The sequence below is a fragment of the Dama dama genome, chromosome 15 (assembly GCF_033118175.1).
Source record: "Dama dama isolate Ldn47 chromosome 15, ASM3311817v1, whole genome shotgun sequence".
Lineage (NCBI taxonomy): Eukaryota > Metazoa > Chordata > Mammalia > Artiodactyla > Cervidae > Dama > Dama dama.
This window is the reverse complement of record NC_083695.1, coordinates 8,894,016-8,918,296: the sequence shown is the minus strand read 5'-3', so window position 1 is coordinate 8,918,296 and position 24,281 is coordinate 8,894,016. Positions and strand designations below refer to the sequence as shown.

Here is a 24,281-nt window from a genome sequence, read left to right as displayed (position 1 = left end):
AGAAAGTCCAGAGCAGGGACAGCAAAACCTGCCTTTCAAAGGAAACCTGGATAAAAGTCAAGCAGAGACAAGTAGGTAGATAAGAACTTCATGATCCCTATCAGAAAACAAAGTGGACCAGGTGTTCAAGGTAGCTTACGTCACTTTGTGCTTGTCGCTGACGTTTCTTTACAGCCAGCAGGTCAAACTGGCAGTCAGTATGGGCCCTGGACAGGAAAGTTGGTTATTTCTGAACACCTACCGTGCTCAGAACTGGGCTTTGTACTGCTGACATATTCCTCGGGGAAGTCCTGATAAAACTAAGAAAACGGCAACACAAAACTGGCGGAGAAGCCGCAGTGACTTAAGTCCAAGTTAGAGGAAGTGTTTGGCGGCTCCAGACTGGACGAAGTCCAACTACACTGAACCCATTTCCCCATCATTTTACTTACACCCGAAGGTGTGGCCCAAAACGGGGTGCTTCCAAGTCAGATTATCTTTCTTTGCACTGGCTGGACTCTGACCCCAGGCAGACAAGGAAGCAAACCTAGAAAAATAAATACCTGGCACCTAGCCGGTTGACCCGCGCGACCAGGGAAGGTCAGAGACGCCCCCCCGTCCGCGTGGAGGGGGCCCTCGTCGGGCCCAGGGGGCCTGTGTGCGTCCACACCGGCGCTGGAGGCCGGGGACAAGCGGGCGGAGGGGGCAGGTGGTCTCCCCTCTCTTCCGCACTTCCCGGCCCGTCAGTCCCGACTGCAGCAAAGAGTCTGGGCATTTTGGAAACACACTCTGCCCTTCCCTCTCTGCTCGTCCCGCAGCCAGCCGGTCGCGCTCCGAGTCCCCAGGCTGTGCATGAGGCTCAGCCCGGTGGCCGGCAGCAACGCGCCGGGCCCCCAGCTCAGCGGAGCCGCCAGCGCGACCCGGACGCAGACGCGAGGCCGACGGCGACGCCCGGGGCGCGCGCACCGGGCAATGGCGGCGGACTGACTCCTCGCACTTCCGGTCGCCGCCCGCGCGCGCCCGGACGGGAACGCGGACGACGTGCCGCGGCGGAGCGACAGCTGCCAACGCTCAGCGCCTGCGACGCCAGTCCCGGGGTGAGTCGTGGGGGCCTCTCGCTGTGGGGGGTGCGCCGGCCGAGCAGGGGCCGGGCGTTTCTGGCCCCGCGTCAGAGTCAGACGGTGGGACTGGCTCCCGTCTCCCCGTCTCCCCGTCTCGCGTGTCGTCACCGCGGAGGATCCGGCTGGGCGGCGGGCACTGCCCGGCGCGAGGCGCCCCAGGGATAAGTCGTGGTCCCGGGTCGCGGCCCCCGGGACCCCGGCACTGACCCCGCTGTTGACCACCCCCTCCGTCGGGACTGCCTTCGCACCCGCGACCCCCCAGCCTGGGGCCGAGCGCCGCCTTCACTCGGTGGGATCGGGGTCGTTTCCTTCCCAGTGTTTTGAATGACGGGCTCCTCAAGTTGAATGACAGACCTCCGTGGTCCTCCCGGATTCTGAAGACGCTTTTTGTGAGATGCAGAGTCACTGACTGCAGGATTAAACGTTAGGGAACGCAAGTCCTTTAACTGCTTCAGCATCATGATGGCTTCTTGGGATGCGAACCAAGTGTTAATTAATTACAGCAGGACTCGTGCCTATGGATGTTTCCGGGAATGATTGGTTTCACACGGGCCTGTGGCTTAAATTGGATCACTCTCTGGTCACAAGTAAATTCTGAATGTGGCCGTGGAATCTCTGTATCCTTTCTTTTTTGGTCTTGTTGATACCTCCCGAGTTTGATGGAGCAAAACAAAAAGTTTTGAGATTTTTGACTAACGTAGTAAGTTAATAGATTGCGGTCACATTTATAAACCAGGAGGGATACAGTTTTGTTTTTGTTTTTGTTTTTAATTTCTGGGGAATTGGGGTATATGTGACAAATAGAAATTGTATATATTTAGGACATAAAACTTGATGTTTTGATTACACCCACTTATTTCTTACAGATCTTTGATCAGAACTTAGGGGGACCAGGATGAGTGTTACTAACTGAGTTAGGTGATTAGGGTGTCACAAGCTAAGTGCAGGTGTTTTGCAGTTTGGGCTCTATTCTCTCAGAAAGAGCCCACTTCCAGGATAACTTGAGTTTGTTTTCGGAGTTTCTTTCTTACAGTTTCCTTTTGTACCCACCTACACTCCCTCTCAAATGCCAGCAATCATGTGTTGAATTCTCATGCTTCACATCTCTAATTTCTTCTTCTACCACATCTCTCTGGCTTCCTTCTTTATTAAGGGCTCATGTAATTACATGGGGCCCGCTAGATAATCGAGGACAATCTCCCTGTCTTGACATCAGCTGATTTGTAACTGTAATTTCACCTGCAAAATCTCTCTTGATGTAATTTAACATAACTACTCAGTTTGTTACATCCAGCGTTCAAAGTGCAATTTTTTTTTTCTTAATAGATTCAAAGTGATAGATGTGATCAGTGTGTATTGCCCTTTGGTATAATGATAGAATTAGTGGAAGTAAAATGTCGGAAGCTTTAGTTTTGTTTCTCTTTTAGTTCTCCTTCATCTTCAGGTCTTCCCTGATGGGTCCCTTTATCTTGAAAACTGTAGCTCATGCGCCACACCCCACTTTTTTTCTAAGCCACAGGGAAGTTAATATTTGAGGCATTGGATTTTTTTTTTTTCTTTCAACTTGTTTAATTTGGAGGAGGAAGAGCATTCCCTTCTACTAATAACAATATGTAAAACTTCTAAAGCGTGTGCTGTTCCATTGTTTTATTTATTCATTTAATCTGTAGAACAAACCTATGAGGTGAATACTGTTATATTCTCATTGTACAGGTGAGAAAATTTAAGTGAAGGTCTCTGATGATTGTATAGGAGTATTTCCTGCTATTTGGTCCAGTATTTTAATAGTAAGTTTTTGTTTCTTTTGGCTGTGCCACACAGCTTGTGGGATCCCGGTTCCTTAACCAGGGATTGAACCTGGGCCACAGAAGTGAAAGCCACTAGGCCACTGGGAACTCCCAGTAATAAGTATTTTTAATAACGTTTCCAAGTTAAAAATGTTCTACAGATGTATTTTTTAAATTAATATGTCCTGTCCTCATAATACAAAATTATTTAGTAGAGTACATTTGATAAGAGTTGGAGTCAGATCTTTGATTGTAATAGCATGCTGTTATTTGATAAATATCAGTAAAATAACTTACATATTTAAAAATAGTTATAATATGAAGAAAAATGGTGTATGCTTATTTTTCTTTCCCTTTTGATTTTACATAGGGCACGTGCCTCAACTTCAATCTGGGAATTCTTTAAGTGAAACGTATTTAAAATCTTCGACCATACCCGGAAGAGAGCCCAGTCAACAATAAGGTGGAAGAGAATGATGTTGTCCTTAAACAATCTACAGAATGTCATCTATAACCCGGTAACTGATCTCCACAATCACTTTTTGCCTGTGGCAGTGTTGAGAGCAAGTCCAAAGAGTAATATCGGATTGGCTGGAAAGTTCAGGTTTTTCAGTAACATCTTACGGGAAAACTCAAATGAAGTTTTTGGCCAACCTAGGAATTATCTGGGAGATAGTGGAGGACAGAGGAGCCTGGCATGCTGCAGTGTAAAGAATCGGGACCCGACTTAGCGACTGAACAACAACAAATAATTCTTCATTGCAGGTGGTGGGTGGGGGCAGAAGTAAAGTTCAGTAAACAAATAGAACACCTGCTATGTGATGGAACTGCAGTGGGTGTTGACTAAAAAGCATTTCCAGCCTTTGCAGCCCCACAGATGCTTAAATTCAATATTCAGCTCTCCTCTCAGTACCCACAATTCGGCATCTGGGAATTCAGCCAACCGCTAATTAGATAGCACGCACTTACTGAAAAAAAAAAAAAAAAAATCCAAGTGTAAGTGGATTCAGACCTGTGCAGTTCAAACCTGTGTTGTTCAGAGGTCGGCTGTCCAAGGTGATGAGACGTGCTGTGGTTAAAGAACACAGAGGGAGAGTGATGGGGAAGCCACTCTGATCGTGGTGGGAGGAAGGTTCAGACCATCATAAGACGTAATTTTCAGAGGGAATGGATTTCTTTCTGTACACGTTTTCATTTTCTTTTTTAACTAGACTTGTTCATGCGAAGTTCATTTCTCAGCTTTCCCTCTGCCTTTCAAATCCTGCTTGTTACTTGAGCAGGGGAATGTTCAAAGCCAGTGGTGAGATGGAGAAGGAAAAAAACTAATAGTCTTGTGTGAGCCTCAGGCCAGTCCAGGAACTCCTGAATGTAATTGCTAGAAATTTCAGTGATGAACTGGTTTCAGTTCATATGGTGTGAGAATCTTTAGAAATGTCTAGTTTCCATTTGTCCGAAGCTGAATCTTGAATTTAGGTCTAAGACAGAGTTGCTGCTTGTTTGGGTTTTTTTTTTTGTTTTTTTTTTTGTGGTAAACCCTCTGTAGGAGACTCCTGGTAAGAGTCCTTCAAGTAAGGCCTTCAGCCGGTCTTATTAGTGTAAGTGAGTTCAGTTTTTTATTTACTTTGTAGCTCTAGCTCTTTATTCCCCCCTAAGGTTTACTGTCATTGTGTAAGAATGAGGTACAACCACCATATAAAGCAAAGTCAGTTTTGGAAGAAATAACCTTCACTTCTAGTAGGTTTAAAAAGGAACGCTTGCTGAACTTGAAGTCAGCTAGACATTTTAAAAGATTTTGTGCATCTCAAGAATTAAAAACATCTCAAAAGTTGTAGACTTGACTTTCTGCAAAGATTGAAAGAAAGAAAAGAAATATTCTCCCTGCCAAGGGGAACTGAAGTGTAACCCTTGCTCAAGCCAGGAGGGATGGATGTTCGGATTAAAGTTCAACTCTGCCCTGCATCATCACAGAGACACCTTATTTGAGTGTTATTTAGAAAACAAAATTTTATAACCTGAGATCCTGATGTTTGCTGTGGTTTCTGGGGTTAGCACCCTCAACTACAGAGTTGAAACAAAAATCAGCTGACGTTTCATTTCCTGAGGACAGGGCACTTGGAACAGATGCTGCATTTAGGACTCCTGGTGCTGTTCTGAGAATGGTTCATGACAGCGTGTTTCCAGAGTAGATATCTTCCTGCATTCTGGGTATTTCCTTAGTGATCAGTTCACTCAACCTGAAAGTGTTTATGGAGTTTCTACTATACTCTTCATTAAGCCTTGTGAAGACACAGAACTGCCATCTTTCTGTTTTTATCTCTTGACGTTTCTAACGTTTTGGTCCACATGTGTTGTCTCTTATATGTTAAATTTCAGTTCCTGCTGATGTGAATTCTATTCATTCATATCAGCAAAGAAACATAGAGTTAGTTTTAGGGCATTTCTTACTTTGAGAGCATGAAGTACAGAATGTGTCAATAATAAAGCTGAAGCTTCTTTCAAAATTATTTTTTAACGAAATGCATGTCTTTTTGAATAATATATTGATTTGACGCAAAAGTTCATTCAGGTTTTTCCATCATGTTATGGAGAAACCCAAATGAACATTTTGGCCACCACACTTGTCTGCATTGTTTGCTTGATTATATAATTTCAAAAGTATAACTATTTTAACAATATCTTCCAAATACAAAAACAAACTGGATTACTTTGAGGATGTTGAATAGCCTTCACAAGGGCTTTGTCTTGGTTTGGGGCAGCTGCCACCAGCTAAAACAGTGTAATTAAAATCAGTTCAATAAAAATGACTTAAAATATATTTAAAAATTGTGGTAGACAAATTCTGTTCATATTCACTCTTGGAAAAGATTAAGTCAGTTGTATAACTGGCCTGTATAATTTTTTTCCTATTTAGTATATTTCATTGACAAGTTCAGTTGCTAGAATTCCAAGACTTAAGAAAGCCCGGCTCACTTTTCTTTCCACTTAAATTGAGTGAGTCATTTGGACAACAGTATCTTCATACCAGAAGTTCCTTCAGTGAAATCTGTTTGGCAGCTCAACAATCTACTTAAATATTTTATTATTGTTGTTTTTAGAGGTTTTAGGATGTGATCAGGTGTGAGCTAAGTTATTTAGAAATTAATCCAGTTGGTTCTCGCTTTTAGTTAACAAGCCATTTGCTAATATTAATCCCCCCCTGAAAAGCTCATGATTCCAATTTCCTTAGGAACCTTACTTCTACATTTATTCTTTTTTCCTTAGTATTCTAAGGACCTCCCTTTCTACCTTGCAGTTTAACCTTAAAACACAAAATGGGTGGGAGGGGGGTTCGGGATGGGGAATACATGTAAATCCACGGCTGATTCATGTCAATGTATGGCAAAAAACACTACAATATTGTAAAGTAATTAGCCTCCAACTAATAAAAATAAATGAAAAACAAAAAAAACCCACAAAACGATAAAATTTTCTTTTTACTCTCTGAAGATCATTCCTGTGTTTGTTCCCTTGTTCTTTTGCTAACTTCCTTCCTGAGACAATCGATTTCTGCTGTCTTGATTTCTGCACCATGACTCTGCATTTTGATTTTTTTTTTCTGAATCCTAATTTTTTTTTAATTCCAAGTTTATATTGGCATATTGGTGATTTACAGGGTTGTGTTAATTTTAGGTGTATAGCACAGTGATTCAGTTGTAAGTATACACATATCCATTCTTTTTCAGATTCTTTTCCCATGTAGCTAATCACAGAGTACTGAGTGGAGTTCCCTGTGCTATATAGTAGGTCCTTATTGATTATCTATTTTGTAAATAGTAGTGTGTATATGTTAATCCCACGCTCCTAATGTATTCCTCCCTGCCCTCTTGCGTTTTTAACTCTTAAGTTTCATTTCTTTCTTGTCTTTTTACCACTCTTGTCTTCAGTGTCTCTCTTTATTTCTTTGCTGTCTTTTCATTTCACTCAGTCGTGTCCAGCTCTTTGTGACCCCATGGACTGCGTGGGGCCAGGCTTCCCTGTCCGTCACCAACTCCCTAAGCTTGCTCAAACTCATGTCCATCAAGTCAGTGATGCCATCCAACCATCTCCTCCTCTATCGTCCCCTTCTCCTGCCTTCAGTCTTTCCCAGCATCAGGGTCTTTTCCAGTGAGTCAGTTGTTTGCGTCAGGTGGCCAAAGTATTGGAGTTTCAGCTTCAGCATCAGTCCTTCCAATGAATACTCAGCACTGATTTCCTTTAGGATTGACTGGTTTGATCTCAGGGACTTTTTATAGCTCAGATGGTAAAGAATCTGCCTGCAATACAGGAGACCTGGGTCCGATCCCTGGGTCAGGAAGATGCCCTGGAGAAGGAAATGGCAACCCACTCCAGTATTCTTGCCTGGAGAATTCCATGGATGGGAGAGCCTGGTGGGCTACTGTCCATGGGGTCACAAAGAGTCGGACATGACTAAGCAACTGACACATGGTTTGATCTCCTTGCAGTCCAAGGGACTCTCAAGAGTCCTCTCCAACAGCACAGTTCAAAAGCATCAATTCTTTGGCCCTCAGCTTTCTTTATGGTCCAACTCTCACATCCATACATGACCACTGGAAAAACCACAGCCTTGACTAGACGGACCTTTGTTGGTAAAGTAATGTCTCTGCTTTTTAATATGCTGTCTCAGTTTGTCATAGCCTTTCTTCCAAGGAGCAAGCGTCTTTTAATTTCATGGCTGCACTCACCATCTGCAGTGATTTTGGAGCCTGAGAAAAGAAAGTCTGTCACTGTTTCTGTTTCCCCATCTGTTTGCCATAAAGTGATGGGACCGGATGTCATGATCTTTATTTTTTGAATGTTGAGTTTTTCACTCTTCTCTTTCACTTTCATCAAGAGGCTCTTTAGTTCCTCTTTGCTTTCTGCCATAAGGGTGGTGTTATCTGCATATCTGAGGTTATTGATATTTCTCCCTGAAATCTTGATTCCAGCCTGTGCTTCGTCTATTTCTGTGTTGACTGATCATCTTTTGAATATGTGTACAGTTTGTATATAGTTCTGTGACCTCCAGCTCACTTAGATGCCCTGCCAGCCCTTCAGGACTGTGAGTTCAAAACAAAACTCTCATCTTCCTTTCCAAACCAGCTTCCCTTTTGTGGATGTCCATTTCTTTCAGTGTCCTTCCATGCTGCCAAGCCCCCAACAGTTTGAAGTTAATCTGTCTTCAAAATTTTAAATTCATTTATCTCAAATTCAAATGACTTTTCCTTATTACTATGTTAAAAATACAAAGAAAAGATATGTACAATGTTTTTAAAATTCAAGCAGTATTTAAGGATTTCATTAAAACATAAATTTTCCTTCTACCTTGGTGCTTATTTACCCTCCCTAAAGGTAACTGTTTTCTACCAGGTTTTTGCATATCCTTCCTGAGACTATATGTGAATATCCAGGAGTGAACATATGTTGTGTGTATCACCTTTTGTATATTCTGTTTCTTTACATGCATGTATCATATTGGATAAACTGTGCTATACCGTGCTTTTTTCCATTTAACACATTTTGGAGGTATCAGCATAGAGTTTACTCACTTATTTTAGTGGCTACATAATTTGCCCACTGTATGGATGTACTGTGACTTATATAACCAGCCCCCTGTTAAAGGGCTAGATCTATTTATGACTATCCAGGGCTGTAGTGTACATCCTTAGAGGTGCATCTTTGTGCACATGTGCTAGTATTTTACAAGAGAAGTCTATAAAAGCAGAATCACTATGTCAGAGAGCATGATATCCATTTCATTATCTTTTGGTGGAGGCAGGGGTGAGGTCTTCCTTATTTTTCCATGTTAGAGACATTCCCTTTTTAAAATTGACTTCTTTGACATGACTGCCCTGCTCTGTCAGATCCTTCTTTCTTCTTTCTCTTCTCACTCCCTGCATTGAAGTCTCCCACGTACCCTCAGTCGTAATGATTCACCAGCTCAGTCATACCCGTGGCTGTGATGTGTGCCAGTAAAAGGGTGTAGAGCAAAAACCACAAAGGGGAAAGGCACGTGGAGCGAAGTCCAGGGGAAGTCGGTACAGGATTTCAAGGGTATCCTGCCAGTGGTGTCACACAGGATGGACTTAAATCTCCCAGCGGCTAGCTGTGACATGTGTGAAATTTTCTCCTCTGGGGAAGCTCATTAGAGACTCACCACCCAGGGTCTTTCTTGAGAGATGTTGTGTAGATAGCATCTGCCTAGCAGCTACCAAAACTCCAGACTCCCAGCAGGAAAGCAGGTGTTGAGCATAAATCATGTTCGCACAAATAGTTGAGGTGGGTAACCCACCCTTCTCAGTTAGGGTGGTGGGTGCTCTCTCCAGATCCAAGTTCCTTGGAAGGAGGCCTTTCAAAGCCAGCAGCCAGGTCTGCTGTGTTGATGCCGCACACCCCGTAACTGACCACCATTGAGACTTTGCTCCTGACTTCCTCTCTCAGCTTGTCTAGTACCTCTCATTTTATTAAGTCATCATCTCTTCTCTGACTTCTGAGTCTTGGCCACTCACTTCATATTGGTCCTGAGTCTCCCACTCCTTTCAGTGTATTTCCCCTTAGGTGTCTTGCCAACCTCTCACACTACGGGTGTTCACAAGTTAAGTCATCCTCTTCCTTCTGAAATCTGTTTCTTCCACAGTTGACCATTTTAGGTGGTGGCCCCACATGGACAGTTTTCTTTGATATAGCTCAAAGTGTTTATCTTCTCCCGCCCCCACCCCCTCAGCCTCTGCTGCCATCAGCGAGGATCACGTTCTTATCTCTCTGTGCCGTCTTGCTTACTGCCAGGCAGCCTCCCAGATACTCCTCTGCCCAACAGTTTATTTCACTCCCACTGGGTTGTTGTTCCAACCCCCACTTTTGTCTTGTTTTTCTAAAGTTTGACTCTAACTCTTGTCTTTAACTGCTCCCTTACTGTTTACTGTCTCCCAGGTCAGTTTTGTCTCTCCCTGCCTCTCCGCCTTTGTAACTGGACATCTCTACCTGAACTGGCTTCCTCCTCTCTGCCTAACCATACTTTTTCCCCGGGTCACATCATCCCGCATTCATCAGCTGCGGCCACCTCAGTTACAGTTCTTCATACATTTTTCTGAAGCATTTATTCAACACTTCCTTCCTGCCCCATTTTTTTAGATGTTGACTTGGCCAGGGCTGGTAGTTGCAAAAACAGAAACCAGCCGCTAATTTGAGCAGAAAAGGGATTAAGTGATGTCAGCAGGCTGGACCAAAGGGCCAGGCTTGTCAGTGATGTCATCACAGGCAGCAGCCCACGCCGGGCTCAGGGCTGTTCTCCGCAGTGGACCAACACGGTCCTCTGTGCCCTGGCAGCGCCGCCGCGCCTCTGCTGCCTCTGACCCCGGTGGAGCCGCTGCCCGCCTCGGCCGGAGCGAGCACTGCAGGATCCTGGCTCCTGCTTGTCATGGCTTCTAGCTTAGAGTCTGAACTGGGGGTGCTGACGGACAGATCTGCATCATATGCCTTCATCACAGTTTGGATGAGGGCTCGTGTTCATAAGATAGAGGGTTTCCCAGCTGGAAGGAGGTTCCGATTTGAACAGCTGGACAGAGCGTCACGTTTCCACTAATCATCTTTCCGAGGGTATCTGATTTCTTCCCAACTGTATCTTCAGCTCCTCCCGGATAGACGGAACTCATACTTCTTTCCAGCTGCAGGCTGCCTGACCCGACCCTGGTGTAGAGCAGACATCTGATAAATGACATAAAAAAGGCAAAGCATATGAATCAGCTGGGACGTTCAGGCAGGTTAATGCCAAACCTGAGTAAGGCTTAAGTTTATGATACTGTCTCCAGTGTGTTCAGATCTACATTGTATTGTTTTACGTAAATTATTTGTGAAACACCAAAGCCTCAAAGCTTGGAGTTGCCTTGAAAACAGCACCCTTCTCCCTTTCCACAGGAGCCTGTTTGTGAGGGAGTAAGTGGGCTGAGGGGCTTTTGTTTCCTTCACATGGTCCAAAAAAGTTGAGTATTGCTGATGGCTAAGCAGGTAAAGAATCTGCCTGCAATGCAGGAGACCCCAGTTCATTCCTGGGTTGGGAGTATCCCCTGGAGGAGGAAATGGCAACTCACTCCACTATTCTTACCTAGAAAATCCCATGGACAGTGGAGCCTGGCAGGCTATAGTCCATGGGGCACAAAGAGTCAGACACGACTGAGCAGCAGCAGCAGTGATATTAATATAAATCAGGGTACATTCCTAAAGAGAAAGCATTAACATGGAAAACAGCAAATTGCCCAAATTTGCAGCACAGTTGTTTCTCAGACTGATATAATAAAAAATCTGTGGTAATAAACATTATACATGCTTATTATATAAATCTGGAAAGTATACAAATATATAAAGAAGAAAATTAAAATCTCATTCCTCAAGAAAAGTGTTGTAACATTTTTGGCTTATTTCTTTAGTGTTTTCTTTTTCCTTTTGGTTAAGACCACACTGTATGGAGTTTTGTAGGCTACTTTCTCACTGGTAATTATTTTACTAACAGTTCTGTGTTATTAAATATTCTGCATAAATATAAGTTGTGCTCAGTTGCTAGTCATGTCTGACTTTTTGGACTGTAGCCTGCCAGGCTCCTCTGTTCATGGGATTCTCCAGGCAGGAATACTAGAGTGGGTTGCCATTTCCTCCTCCATGGAATCTTCCGGACCCAGGGATCATACCTGCATCTCTTGTGTCTCCTGCATTGGCAGGTGGGTTCTTCTGAGCCACCTTGGGAAGCCCAAATATAAGTTGAACATAGGAAAAAAAATTGAAGTTACAAAAACGGTTCTCATTTTATTAAGAGATATACATCATGAAGGATGCTGCTGTTTATTCTTGGCTGTGGCTGAGAAGAGTGATGACTTCCACATTCTCTATACACAGAAACCATCCAGTCTGATGTGTGGCTGTGGCCATGCTCTGCACATCTGTTACATTTTTCCTTTTCTGGTTTGTTGCCCTGTTCATCTCCCCAATGCTGCCCCCAGCAATGGCTGTGACACCAGATGGTCACTGGCTTTGGTGATAGCTTGTCTTACTGCTTAAGGCAGCAACACTGCTCAGCAGCTGTTTAGTTGCCATGCCTCTGCGTTTGTGAGGCCTGTCAGAACCCTTTTTCCAGAATGGTGAGAGCTCATTCATTCACCAAGTGATTGTGGATCATCGTCTGACCTCTGTCCTGGGGGTGTAAAGATGACGGCTGGGTCCTGCCCCATGCAGCTCAAAATCTAGGCATGTGTTTGCACAGGAACAGAGTAACAAGTACCATGATGACCCTCACAGAGGGCTGATTCAGTTGGCCCAGAGAGTCCAAAAAAGGCTTCATACCCGAGATTGTGTCTGAGGTGGCATTATATGGCCTCTTTTGTTTTATTTCTTACTTCTTGACAATCAGAGCTCCCTTGGTCAATTTTAGCATAGGTGTCATAACCCAGGTGAGCTCGGTATAAGGCATGCTGGCGTCTGGCCTGCTTGTCTCGGTCGGTCAGAGGCTCCAGGTGGAAGTGGGATGTGGTTGGGGTGCAGGAGGCGCAGCCACATAACCAGTGGTCAGGGAGGATGGTAGAGCCACCCAGGGGAGGGGAGTGAGAAGATGTGATCCTGTGTCAGGCCCCAGACAAAAATGCTGTGTTCCAGGTGAGGAAGGGGCAGGTGGGAGACCCGAATCCTGTGTGGGACCTCCGGTCAGGGCCCAGGCCTGCGCCCTGGACCAGGCGAGGTATGTAGATGCTGTGTCTTGAGAGACCCACAGGCACCGTGAGTGCGTCCTTCAGACCGTGAAGGTCTCTGGTTCCCATGTGGGGCGCAGTGTGGGAGCCCAGTGGGTAAGGTAAGGCACCTGGTCCCAGGGAAGGTGGAGCGGCTTAGTTTGGAGTGCCCTCTGTAGGCAGTGAGTGCTTGTCATTGTCTTCTTCAGCGCTAGGGTAGGGCCTGGCCCGGCCTCCATCATGTTGGGATCATCCATGGAACCTTAGGAAAAACAGGAGCAAGGCGTGGCATTTCATACAACCCTCTGCCAGATATTCCCAGGGGGCTCAGGTGGTAAAGAATCCGCCTGCCAAGCCAGGAGACGCAAGACGCGGGTTCAGTCCCTGGGTTGGGAAGATCCCCTGGAGGAGGAAATGGCAACCCACTCCAATATTATTGTCTGGAGAATTCCATGGGCAGAAAGCCTGGTGGGCTACAGTCCACGGGACCACAAAGAGCTGGACACAACTGAGCATGCACACACACTCCAGCCAGATGAAAAGGACTGTAAGTAGTATGTCTGTTTCTCAAGAACCCAGAGTGGTTTGCAGGTGTTGTGTCTCCAAGCTGTGTTGTTCCCACACAGCTGTTTGAATAGTGAGGACTTGGAAAAATGCTAGGGTCTGAGCAAATTCATGTGCAGCCTTTAAGAGTGTAGTCCTTTGATTTTGTAAATGAACATTTGTTAAAATTATTTTTCCTAGGTAATCCCCTATGTTGGGACCATTTCTGAGCAATTGGAGCCGGGAACTTTGATTGTACTACGTGGGCATGTTCCTAGTGACTCGGACAGGTAAAGTCATGGTATTAGATGAGAACACAAGTAAAGTGCATCTTTGTGATTGTGGGACAACAAAAAATAACGTCGGAGAGACCATTAGGGGACTTGAGGCTGATTTTGCTTTTACCGCAGCCTTGGCCAAGGTGCTGAGGAATCCGGAATGAAAAACTGAAATACAGGTGATTTGGATTTTTTATTGCCGTGAGTCTGACTTTACTGTAAAGAATTAGAAACATAGCCAGTGGAGGGAATTGTGGTCAGATGACAAGGATGTGGCCTAGTTACAGTGTAACTTTCCCACAGCATCTCTTCGGGCCTGTCCCAGGTGGTTTTATGTAATGCTTGCCTTGGGCACAAAGTCTGGATGAGGCTGTATCAGCTGGAGTTGGACTTGGCTCTGTATGACTGACGCCCGAGTAACAGTGGTTTAAGTAAGAGGTGAATGCGACCTTTAAAGGGGACAGTCCAGACGGCTGAAGGGCAGGCCATGGAGCTGTCAGGCGGGAGCCCCTTCCTGCCCGCACCCGCGGTCCCAGGGTGATGTCTTCTTTCTCACGGTTCCTGGAAGCTGGGACTCTGGTCCTCACGTTGTTTGTGTAGCTGCCTGGGTCCATATGTGGTTTTTGGGGGGAAGGGGCGGAGTGGACAGAAGACAGATGTCAACTATTGAGGCCATTTCCTATAGTTTTCTGTGAATACTTCCCTTCCACCTTGTTGGCAGAGCTTGGGACCCCTGGGCCAGCCCTCCTGCAGGGAGGCCAGTAAATAGGTGCTTGTTCTGGACCGTTTGGGCCCCCTGGGTGGGTCAGGTGTCAACAGGCCTGGGTTTCCACGCGGCCGCCTTCCTGAGTCCCCACGTGGCCCGTCTCTTCCCTTCACAGGTTCCAGGTGGACCTGCAGTGTGGCAGCAGCGTGAAACCCCGAGCGGATGTGGCCTTCCATTTCAATCCACGCTTCAAAAGGGCCAACTGCATTGTCTGCAACACTCTGAGAAATGAGAAGTGGGGCAGGGAGGAGATCACCTACGACATGCCTTTCAAGAAAGAGAAGTCGTTCGAGATTGTGATCATGGTGCTGAAGGAGAAGTTCCAGGCAGGTTTTGGAGGGTGGAGGTTGACTCCTCACTCGTGACAGTGAGCGTGAGGGAAGCCCTCTGCACGCGTGAACTCGCCCTTACGTCTCCTAAATCCAGAGGAGGGGTTTGGCTTTATAACTCTTCTCAGAAGGCAGGCACGGTGGGCACCTTCCTGTGAGGAGGCACAGCCTGGCTCCTGTGTCCCTGCTGATGTCGCCATGCAGGTCCAGTGTGGCTGGATCTTTGCTGGACTGTGTCTCCTTGCAGGACTGAGTTCGTTCTGAACTGGCTCAGGCTTACACTGATGATGGAAAGTTAACTGCAGGCACTAGAACCCCGAGTGTGGGGGAGTCTGAACTGACGGACGGGATCCTGGCGTTGGAGTCGGGGCCGGGGGGTGGTCGGTTCTGTCCTGCAGTGCCTCGTCCCATAGGGTCCAGCGATTCTGACCAGAGGAGCTTAGAAAGCCCATGCGTCATCAGGACCGCTGAGCACTTTATCCCTAGTGTGCGCAGAGGTGGGGTGTGGTCCCGAGGCTGCTCCAGCCTGTGGAGCCTCGCAGAGTAGAGACTCGACAGCACAGAGGGAAACGACCCACCCGAGGTGCAGACTCCTCTGACCTTCAGAGCCTGCTGCCACCATCCCTCCTGCCCGAACCTCCCCCTCCCACCATCCCTCCCTCTTCTCACTGTTGGAGTCCTTGTGTCTGTATCTTTTTTTTTTTAAACGTCTGTCTGTACTGTTGTGCTTTGGGTTTTTTTCCTGCATTTCTCTTGCCTTCCAATGGGATTTTCAGCTCCTTGAGGTCAGAGACCGTATTGTGTTCTGCGTGTCTTCCCGACACTCCGTACACGTGTACTGGCATCTGGGAGGGAGGAAGGAGGAGCCCGGAGCACTGGTGCCCTCTTGGTCAGGCACTGGCTGGAGTCTCACGAGAGGGTCATCTCCTCCCAGCAGCGGCGTCTGGAGGGCGCGTGCTTCCTGCTCACGGATAGAAATTTCAGAGAACTTGGGTCACTTGCCCAGGTTCATTCATTCAGCAAAGTACCCAGATGTGTGTGGAGCACCGGCCTTGTGTGGGGTGGTCTCCAGAGTCTGGTCCTCAGGACAGCAGGGTGATGAGGTCGTGGGGCAGGTCTCTGCCAGGGCTCATGGGCAGCCAGGGTGTCTCATGTACAGGCCTGCTACACGCGGGGATGTGGTCATGCGTTCACAGATGCGTGATCTGTCTGGAGAGAGTGTCCCTGGTGTTCAGTCAGATGAAGAACTCCAAGGAAGTTGAGAGTGCTGCCCGTTGTGGGTGCTTTCATCACAGTTTGGTCAGACGTGTCATGCGGAGACCTGTGGGAAAAAGTCTCAACCTAAATCTGAGTCAGCAGATTCAAACTTGGATAAATTAATAAAATTCATTTATTAAGTGCTTTATTGGAGGAGGTGCTGTTTTCCGTTTGTCCAGGTGGCTGTCAATGGAAAGCACACCCTGCTGTATGCCTACAGGATCAGCCCAGAGAGGATCGACACGCTGGGCGTTTACGGCAGAGTCACCATTCACTCTGTGGGCTTCAGCTTCAGCTCGGTGAGGGCCCTTCCACAGGAGGAGGGGGGCTGTCTGGGGGTCCCCTTTTGGCGGCGTCTTCTGATGAAATGGTAGGAAACATCTTTAACATCATCTGTTGAGATGAAAACAGTGTAAACATATCCCTCACTAGTGTGTTAATTTCTTAGAAGTAAATATTCAGACTAGTAGGATGCTAATCATTGACTAGAGCTTATTGCCTGTAGATCTCAAATCTAGCATGGTTCTAACAAAAAACCTGAAGTGATAACCACAACCAGCCAACCAACCCTTTATAGCTGGAGTGGGGGTATTTCCTTGACGTGGGAGTACAGTGGAGTAGTTCTCTCTAAAACTGTTTCCCGGCAGTGGGATGTCCAGTTGAAATTGCTAACCTGCCCTCCACAGACAGTAAAACAAATTACAGTCTCAAGATCTGTATACATTCGCTCAGTCTTCACACTTTTTCTTACCTCTAGCTTTTGTCAGTTTGGTAGTAGGAGAAGAATGCTAATGTGCCTGCATTTTTTGATATTTGCATATTTTCATGTTTAGTACCATTTATGATTTTTTTGATATGTCAAGAAGATTATATTTAGAATTCTGATGGATGTTAAACATTAATCTGAACTTTTTTTCAGGATTTAGGAAGTACCCAAGGATCTACTCTGGAACAGACAGGGATAAGTAAAGAAAATGTAATTATTAAATCTCTTAAAGTTTAAAAATGTCTAAAAATGTCTTTTTAGTTGTCATGTAAATTAGGTGGCAGGCAGGCTGAGTTTTTTTAAGTTATGTTTTTAATATGAAAACATTTTTAATATGAACACTTATAATATGAAACCATGTTTTTAATGTGAACACTTACATTTTTAATAATTAATATGCTGGAAGTTGAAAATTGAGGCATATACTCAGGGTGCCGGTTGCGTTAAGTCTTGCTGTTTAGACTCAGTGATCTGACCACTCCCCACCCATCTTAATGTACAAAGAACTCTTAGCTGCTGAGTAGGGCTGGCAGGAGGTGTTTATACATAGTGAGCACAGCCAATGAATCAGTAAACAACTTCCACGTTTCCACTTGTTCCCCATGGAAACAAGTGCAGTTCAGACCTTTTAGCTGTTATTAGTGGAGAAAAGTGAGGTCTTAACTGATCTCGGCACGTTCATAAGTAGACTCTAATCTCAGCATCTGGGGCGCACCCTGGAAAGAAGTAAACCATGTCTGACCCCACGTGTGGCCTCTGGAAGATGCCTAGCGCACGGAGGAGTTACAGAACTGAGACGATGAGTAGGACAGGCGGGCTGCCCCCAGCCTGCGTGGCTCTGCAGCGCCCTGCTCGTGTTCAGAAAGCTCTGGCCCCTGCCTGTCCCCGCGCCCAGGGCCGGGAGGCCCCACTATCCCAGTCGTACCGCCAGGAAGATGATTGCTCATGTTACACAGTCTATTTCTTGCTTGTCTGTCACACATTCTCATTTTGTCTTTCTTTTCCAATAGGTACTAAAGTCTGGCGGGTCACAGCTTGTAAGTATTTTTGCTATATAACATGTGGAACCTTTTTATGAGTGTCCAGGAAATGAAGTTTAAACCTTGGAAGACAGCTTCACTTATTCCATACCTTATCGCAGAACTGTTTCCCTACAGCCTAGTAATAGAGGAGACATTTCTAAAATCGTCCCCAGAACTGTCTACACCAAGAGCAAAGGTTCGCCAGCCAATCACACTTTGACTTGCACCAAAATACTACCTATCAACTGTTTGTCAAAGGTTTGAAGAGCCAAAATTTTCCTAATTCTGTGTAGCGAGTTAAGTTTTAGTTAGCTAGTCGCGTAACCTCCACCCCCAGTCCAAGCCCGAAGCAGCCACTTGGCGCTGGCATTGTGTGTCGTGGACGGAGAGCAGGTCCCTGAGCCCCAAGTGTGTTTCCGTAACTGCCCCCGCCTCGGCCGCCTCCCCTCCAGGCTGGACACAGAGCACGCGTCAGACCCCAGCCGAGGTGACGTCTCAGCGGGAGTGTCACTCAGGGAGGCCCAGCTCCCCCCCCACACCCATTCACTTCATGGTCTGAAACAGCCTCACGGAGAGTCTGCTGGGAGCCGGCACAGTGCTAACGGCCGGGGACCCACCTGGGACCCAGGCAGACTCATCTGTCCCTTCACGGGGGTCACAGGGTCACGGCCTTTAAACATGTCCCGGTGTCTTCAGCCAGTTCTCCCCCGAGATCTCTTTCTGAGGTCGCCTGGCACTGACTGGGGTTTCTTTGCAGACTCTGCCGTTCGTAGCAAGGTTGAACTCCTCCATGGGCCCTGGACGGACTGTCGTCATAAAAGGAGAAGTAAATACAAACGCCAAAGGGTCAGTGTCGTTAAGTGACCGTAAAAGTGCAGATGCTGCCGTGGGTGTCTCTTACGGCTATAACCCTGTCACAGCAGTCTCGTGAGGTGCAAGTCGGGCTAGCGTCATAAGCTTCATTTGAGAAATAAGCCAGTTAAAGCCAGAGGCAGTTAGACTGCTAAGGACAAGTTGGTGGCAGAGTCCTAGGCCTTTTGTGGCTACACAGGAGGATGGCTTTTTGTCCGTAAGGCACGCCCTTGCCTTGAACTGCAGGGCAGCGTATGAGAGCATATCAGTTTTGTCAGGACTTCTCTTGTCATGGGACTTAAAGAATTCCTGCTTTTATAATCTTTTCCAGAGATGTCCAGAGTTCTGAAAGTTTGAAGTAAGAGCTATTTTCCCAGGTTGGCGCTAGTGGTAAAGAACCTGCCTGCCACTGCAGGCGACATGAGGCTCAGCTTCAGTCCCTGGGTTGGGAAGATCCCCTGGAAAAGGAAATGGCAGCTTGCTCCAGTGTTCTTGCCTGGAGAATCCCATGGACAGAGGAGCCTGGCGGGCTACAGTCCAAGGGGTCGCAAAGAGACACGGCTGAGCACACACAGTACACTTTGAAGAACAGGATACTTGTAAATGTTTAGAGTGTTTCTACTTTGGAGGGACCCTATTCCCGTGACAGATGTGATCTTTTGGGTCACTTATTCTAACCCATTAATTTCTTCCCAATCGGATTTATAGTCTTAAACACTGATCTTTAAGCTTTCCATATTTTTATTTTGCAAATAACATATTTATACCAATGGTATACTGACTCACAATTTTAAATATCACCTCCACTGGCATTCCTGGGTCCTGAGTCTACGTGTGCTGTGTCATCAGCTTAATTCTTATTGTTAAAACTGCACCCCTCTCTTCTCCTTGGCTAATTAGTTTTTTAATTCTCTCAAAAGCTTTACTGTTGATCTGCTATCAGGAAAATCCAAGGATATTGCTCTCCACTTGAACCCACGCCTGAATATGAAAGCATTTGTAAGAAATTCTTTTCTTCGGGAGGCCTGGGGAGAAGAAGAGAGAAATATTACCTGTTTCCCTTTTAGTCCTGGGATGTACTTTGAGGTGAGATGATTATCTTTTTTTAAAACGAGATAGGAAAAAGAATCCTGGGGGCAGGGGTAGGATAAATTGTCCATCCTGGGCTTCCCTCATAGATCAGTTGGTAAGACTCCACCTGCAATGCAGGAGACCCTGGTTGATTCCTGGGTCGGGAAGATCCACTGGAGAAGGGATAGGCTACCCACTGTTGTCTTCTTGGGATTCCCTTGTGGCTCAGCTGGTGCAGAATCCACCTGCAGTGTGGGAGACCTGGGTTCGATCCCTGGGTTGGAAAGATCCCCTGGAGAAGGGAAAGGCTACCGACTCCAGTATTCTGGCCTGGAAAATTCCATGGACTTTGTCCATGGGGCCGAAAAAAGTCGGACACGACTGAGCGACTTTCACTATTTAGATCAAGTACAGCTTAATATGTGGAGCTTGTGTGTGGTTTTGTTTAGCTGGAGACTTATTTTGAATGCCGTTTTGTAACATAGGTTAATCAGCAGAAACGGCCAAGCCAGTCGAGTGCCACATTATTTACATTGGAATTATTTGACATGTTTTTTCATGATGACAGTTTCTGTGTAGCCCCTATTAGTTAATAGGAATTTTAACAGGAACCTGGTCTCAGGGTTGAGTAACATGTTGAACCCTAAGTGACCACGAGGACATGGGAGCTGAGCCTCCTTGCCCTGTCGTCTTGTTGACATGCAGCTGAGGTGGCAGCACTTTCTTCCAAGCGATCCTGCTTGTGTATCTTCAGAGAAAGACACATTTAGGCCATCAGGACTTGGAGCCCCCAGAGGTGGAGTCTCACAACACAGCCTCTCCCCAGGTGTGCCTCCAGGCGTCGGATGCCGCGTGGTCGGCCGGGCACCCTCACTAGCTCACGTGACTGACTCCTCATGTGGTCACTGAGGGTCACTGATTTCGGTCATGCCTCCGCATTTTAAACTGTCACGTGCTCTGGACAATTCGAGCTCGCCAGATTCCTCAGAGTTGCTGAAAGCACGAACATCAGGCTGAATATAAGGTGGCAATCTGACATTAGTTTTATTAATAAGTTCCAGTCTAAGGCATGCCCTGGCGTGTGTGAAGTAACAGAAGTAAGCCAAGCACAGGTTCTCTGGAAGTGATGGATACTGGTTTGGGATTCAGAAGGATGTGGGTACACTGTGTTTTTCAGATGTTGTGGACGTATGGACAAGTCGCTGAGGTGGGAAGTGCAGCCCTGGGGTTGCTGACTTGGCAGATGTCAGGGTGTGTGGGTGATGTGGGTTCACTGAAGGAGCGGTGGATGCTCTGGAAGGTCGATCCTTGTGGTTGGTGACTGGGAACTAGTGTCTTCTTTTTTGACCAGTTTGAGCCCCAAGTTTGGGACTACTGCATTAATGTGAAAGAGGACAATAATAAATTCTCCCATTTGTAACATGCTGGCTTTCACTTGCTCTGAGGTCCCGTAGGAGCCGTTTTCCCTTCTGAGCCTGTTGGGGTGGTGTGTCCTCTGTTCTGTGGAGACTGTTAAATGTCCGTCACCAGAGAAGTCTTTCTGCCTGGTTCAAACTGGGGTTTCCACCATTGTTGTGAGCGCAGGACCCCCAGTCACGGAGAGCTCCCCCAGTTCTCTGCATCAGCCTTCTGCCTTCATCTGTGTCAGTTATTGCTATCATCCATGGAATTTCCCCCTTCCTAATCTCCCCTAGCAGTCATTTCTACTAGTCCTATCGAAAGAAAAGAGACACTCAGTTTGCTGCTTTGAGGATCCAGATTTTGCGCCTCCATCTGCCTCTGGGGTGGGGGCAGGGAGCGAGGGGAGAACCGTGGACTCGCCCCAGGGGGCTCTGCAGTGAGGGTGGAGACGGGGCGGAGGGGGTGGCCGGACTGGCACAAGGAACACGGTAGCAGGGGAAAAGGTTGAGGTGTACGGGGGATTTAAAGGACAGCAGACTCTTCTGTTAGCGCTGACGGGCTGACACCAGTGATGACTCTGAACTGCCTCTCTGCCAGAATGCAGAGGTTCACAGAACAAGGAGCTTTGACCAGCGTTAGAGAAACAGTGTGCTGAGTGGGGTGGGGGTCCGAGTCACCAGGCAGCAGTGCAGTCCCTGCCAGGTGCCCTGACCTGGGATCCATATTTTCTGAGCTGCCCCAAACCCAAGTTTGAGGCAGAGAGGTGAGGACCCAAGCCCCTGGGTTCCTGGGCTGTGGGCACGAAGCAGCTCCCTCTTCTCCTTCGATTGAGTTCCCACGTGTCTCGAGGAGGGCGACTTCCCACTTCCCTGAGAGCCGGGGCAGGAGCAGGGGACAGAGCGGCCAGTGGGCCTCAGGCCACAGTGAGGTTCCAGCTACGTGCGAGTCACTTCCCTGAGTGGGACAAGACGGAAAGTGCCACCACCAGATACACTCTCATCAGAGCTTAGAAACCATGGCAGGGTGCCAGTGCTGGCAGGCTGGGAGAAGAACTAAATGGTTTATTTTTTAACATTCTGTGTGCAAGACACAAAAACTTCTAAAGCCTGGGGAACCCTCATGTGTGCTTTCCTTCCAGATGATAATTTACTGTGACGTGAGAGAATTCAAAGTCGCGGTAAACGGTGTCCACAGCCTGGAGTACAAGCACAGATTTAAGGAGCTGAGTAAAATCGACACGCTGGAGATCGACGGTGACATCCACTTGCTGGAAGTGCGGAGCTGGTAGCTGACACAGGGGCTGCCAACGCTGAACTACAGCATGACCTCTGTAACACTGGCCTTGGTAAAACACATCTATCACGACATGCTTTATATACATTGTTAAGTCCTTACGTCCCGCTGGGTATCCTCAGTCCGTGCTGCGCGCCTTGCCGAGCCCAGAGTGAGAAGACTGATGCGACAGTGGTCACAGCCATTGCTGTAACAGGCTCTCCTGCTCTCTCCTCTGCACCTTGACTGCCTCTTTTAAACCTACTTTGCGCTCAGCAAGCGTTTAGGAAGTGTCCACGGTCACAGAGGAAGCCAGCCCGCACTGAGCACTTAGCTTTGCGTGTGTGGTGGGGGCCAGGGGCACACAGTGGGGCGCATGCATCCCCTGCTCTGCCAAGCTCTGGGCCGCTGCTCCTCCCTCACACACCAGGGGCTTAGAAGGATTACTCTGTTAATCACCTGAGGACACAAACTTACAGGCGACACTTCCTCCAGTGCTGGCTCAGGGTTTGACTGTATCCCATAATTGGGAGGACTGATGCTGATTTATGTCTGGAGATTTTCTTTAGCATGATAAATATCTAGCTCTGCTAGTTGTAAGCATTACCAAATGATTTAACACTATGAAATCTAAACACAGCACAAAGATAAAGGCAAAAAGCAAAGCAAAACTGAACCAAATGATGTTGAAATTAACTTGACATCAGTCTCAAGGCCACTGATGTCTGTACCAGTAAATGCATATTTTAGAATATTGGAGTTTCGAGTGAGCCAGAGGTCTCCTATGCACATACTCTACAGAGTGTAAGGTAGACAAGAGACGTCTCAATTTGTAAAACGTCTGTGGGTGACAAAGCAGTGTCAAGATTAGATCTGATGACTGTTTATGAAGCAGGCCTCTCAGAGAAGTAAGACACAGCAGCCGAGACCCGTGAGGAGGGGCTCGCTTATGCGGTCCCTGGTCAGTGCACAGACCAGCACTGCCTCTGCCCGTCTGAGACGGGTCCATCGTCGTTAGTGCCAGAGATCAAAACACTGTTCTGCTTCTAGTGATTAAAATCAAAACCTGTATCAGCAAGTTAAACTGTTGCATTTCTGTAATTTTTGTCTATTATTCTTTGAAGCAAGTTGGCAGAAGTTCTTTGTAGAATTCTTACAGGTCAGATCTTGTTACAGGGAATTTCAGAGGTTTGTGAGAGGGGAGAGAAAAGGCTAGATCAGTCGCATCATTTCATCATGTTAAATTGCTGGGCTGAATTCTGCCAGGATTTGGGGCTATTTTCGTAACAGTTTGTGGTCAGGTGTTATTTGTATCCCTATATTGCAGAAAATACTATTACCAATCTTACTCCTAAAGGTACTCAGTGTGGAAACTTCGAGCACTTATTCTTTTCCATCTTTTCATGTTACTTTATTATGCTGAGTCTCACCAAACTAAAAAAAAAAAAAAATAATGGTGGAGGTGGGGATATTGGGAAAGCTGTACAAGGCAAGAAAGGTCTAGAATCCCCAGGGTATTTTTTTCCTTCAGAAAGGAACATCAGAGAGCTTGGCAGAAACTGTGGCCCACTTAGGAAAAAAGAAAAGCCCACTTACCTTGTTTTAAGTCTTAAACCATAGTACATTTTCCTTTTATGTGGACAATAGTAAGTCAGTTCTTTGATAGAGTAAATATAAAATCTTGTTTTTGGAAAATAAGCTGTTAGCATTTATTAATAAACCCTGTTGTGACATTTCTTAAAGAGAATACGCACTCCTAGCAAGCTCTGTCTCCAGACGCAAACCAGCCTTCTGCTTGTCACAGTTCCACACTAAATTTCTATATTAAATTAGATCAAGGGCTTTCAGACTTTAACAGCTATGGAACAGTTCTTAGATGCCTTAAATTTTAAAAGGCATCAATTAATGTCTTAAAATAAAGGCAGATTTGTTTAACTCTGCTTGAGTGTTCACTTTCTAGCTTCACCATGACATGGTATAGAGATAAGAGAACTTTAAAGCCTTGAAAAAATTCTTTTATTTACTTTTTTCCTCAATTCTTGGTTAACTGCCAATGGAAATGTGAGCACATCTAACTCTGGAGGGGCTCCTTTTGTTTTGAGGCCCTGGCTA

The 24,281-nt window shown here is 46.5% G+C and overlaps 1 protein-coding gene across 11 annotated transcripts; it reads left to right on the top strand.

Annotated features, from left to right (window-relative positions):
- Positions 1-938: 938 nt before the first annotated feature.
- LGALS8 (galectin 8) lies at positions 939-24,109 on the top strand. Of its 11 annotated transcripts, none has more exons than XM_061161414.1 (13): positions 987-1,076; positions 2,814-2,887; positions 3,258-3,405; positions 13,357-13,445; positions 14,315-14,525; positions 15,965-16,084; positions 16,705-16,761; positions 17,562-17,588; positions 17,709-17,831; positions 18,331-18,419; positions 18,757-18,783; positions 19,346-19,511; positions 22,036-24,109. In XM_061161414.1, the coding sequence occupies exons 3-13, from the start codon at positions 3,361-3,363 to the stop codon at positions 22,183-22,185; spliced, it is 1,104 nt and encodes a 367-aa protein (XP_061017397.1). In that variant the 5' UTR covers positions 987-1,076; positions 2,814-2,887; positions 3,258-3,360; the 3' UTR covers positions 22,186-24,109. The 11 variants fall into 11 exon arrangements, with proteins under 11 accessions (XP_061017396.1, XP_061017397.1, XP_061017398.1 ...); XM_061161415.1 differs by lacking the exon at positions 987-1,076 and adding an exon at positions 1,083-1,687; XM_061161411.1 differs by lacking the exon at positions 987-1,076 and adding an exon at positions 1,083-1,800.
- Positions 24,110-24,281: the final 172 nt, after the last annotated feature.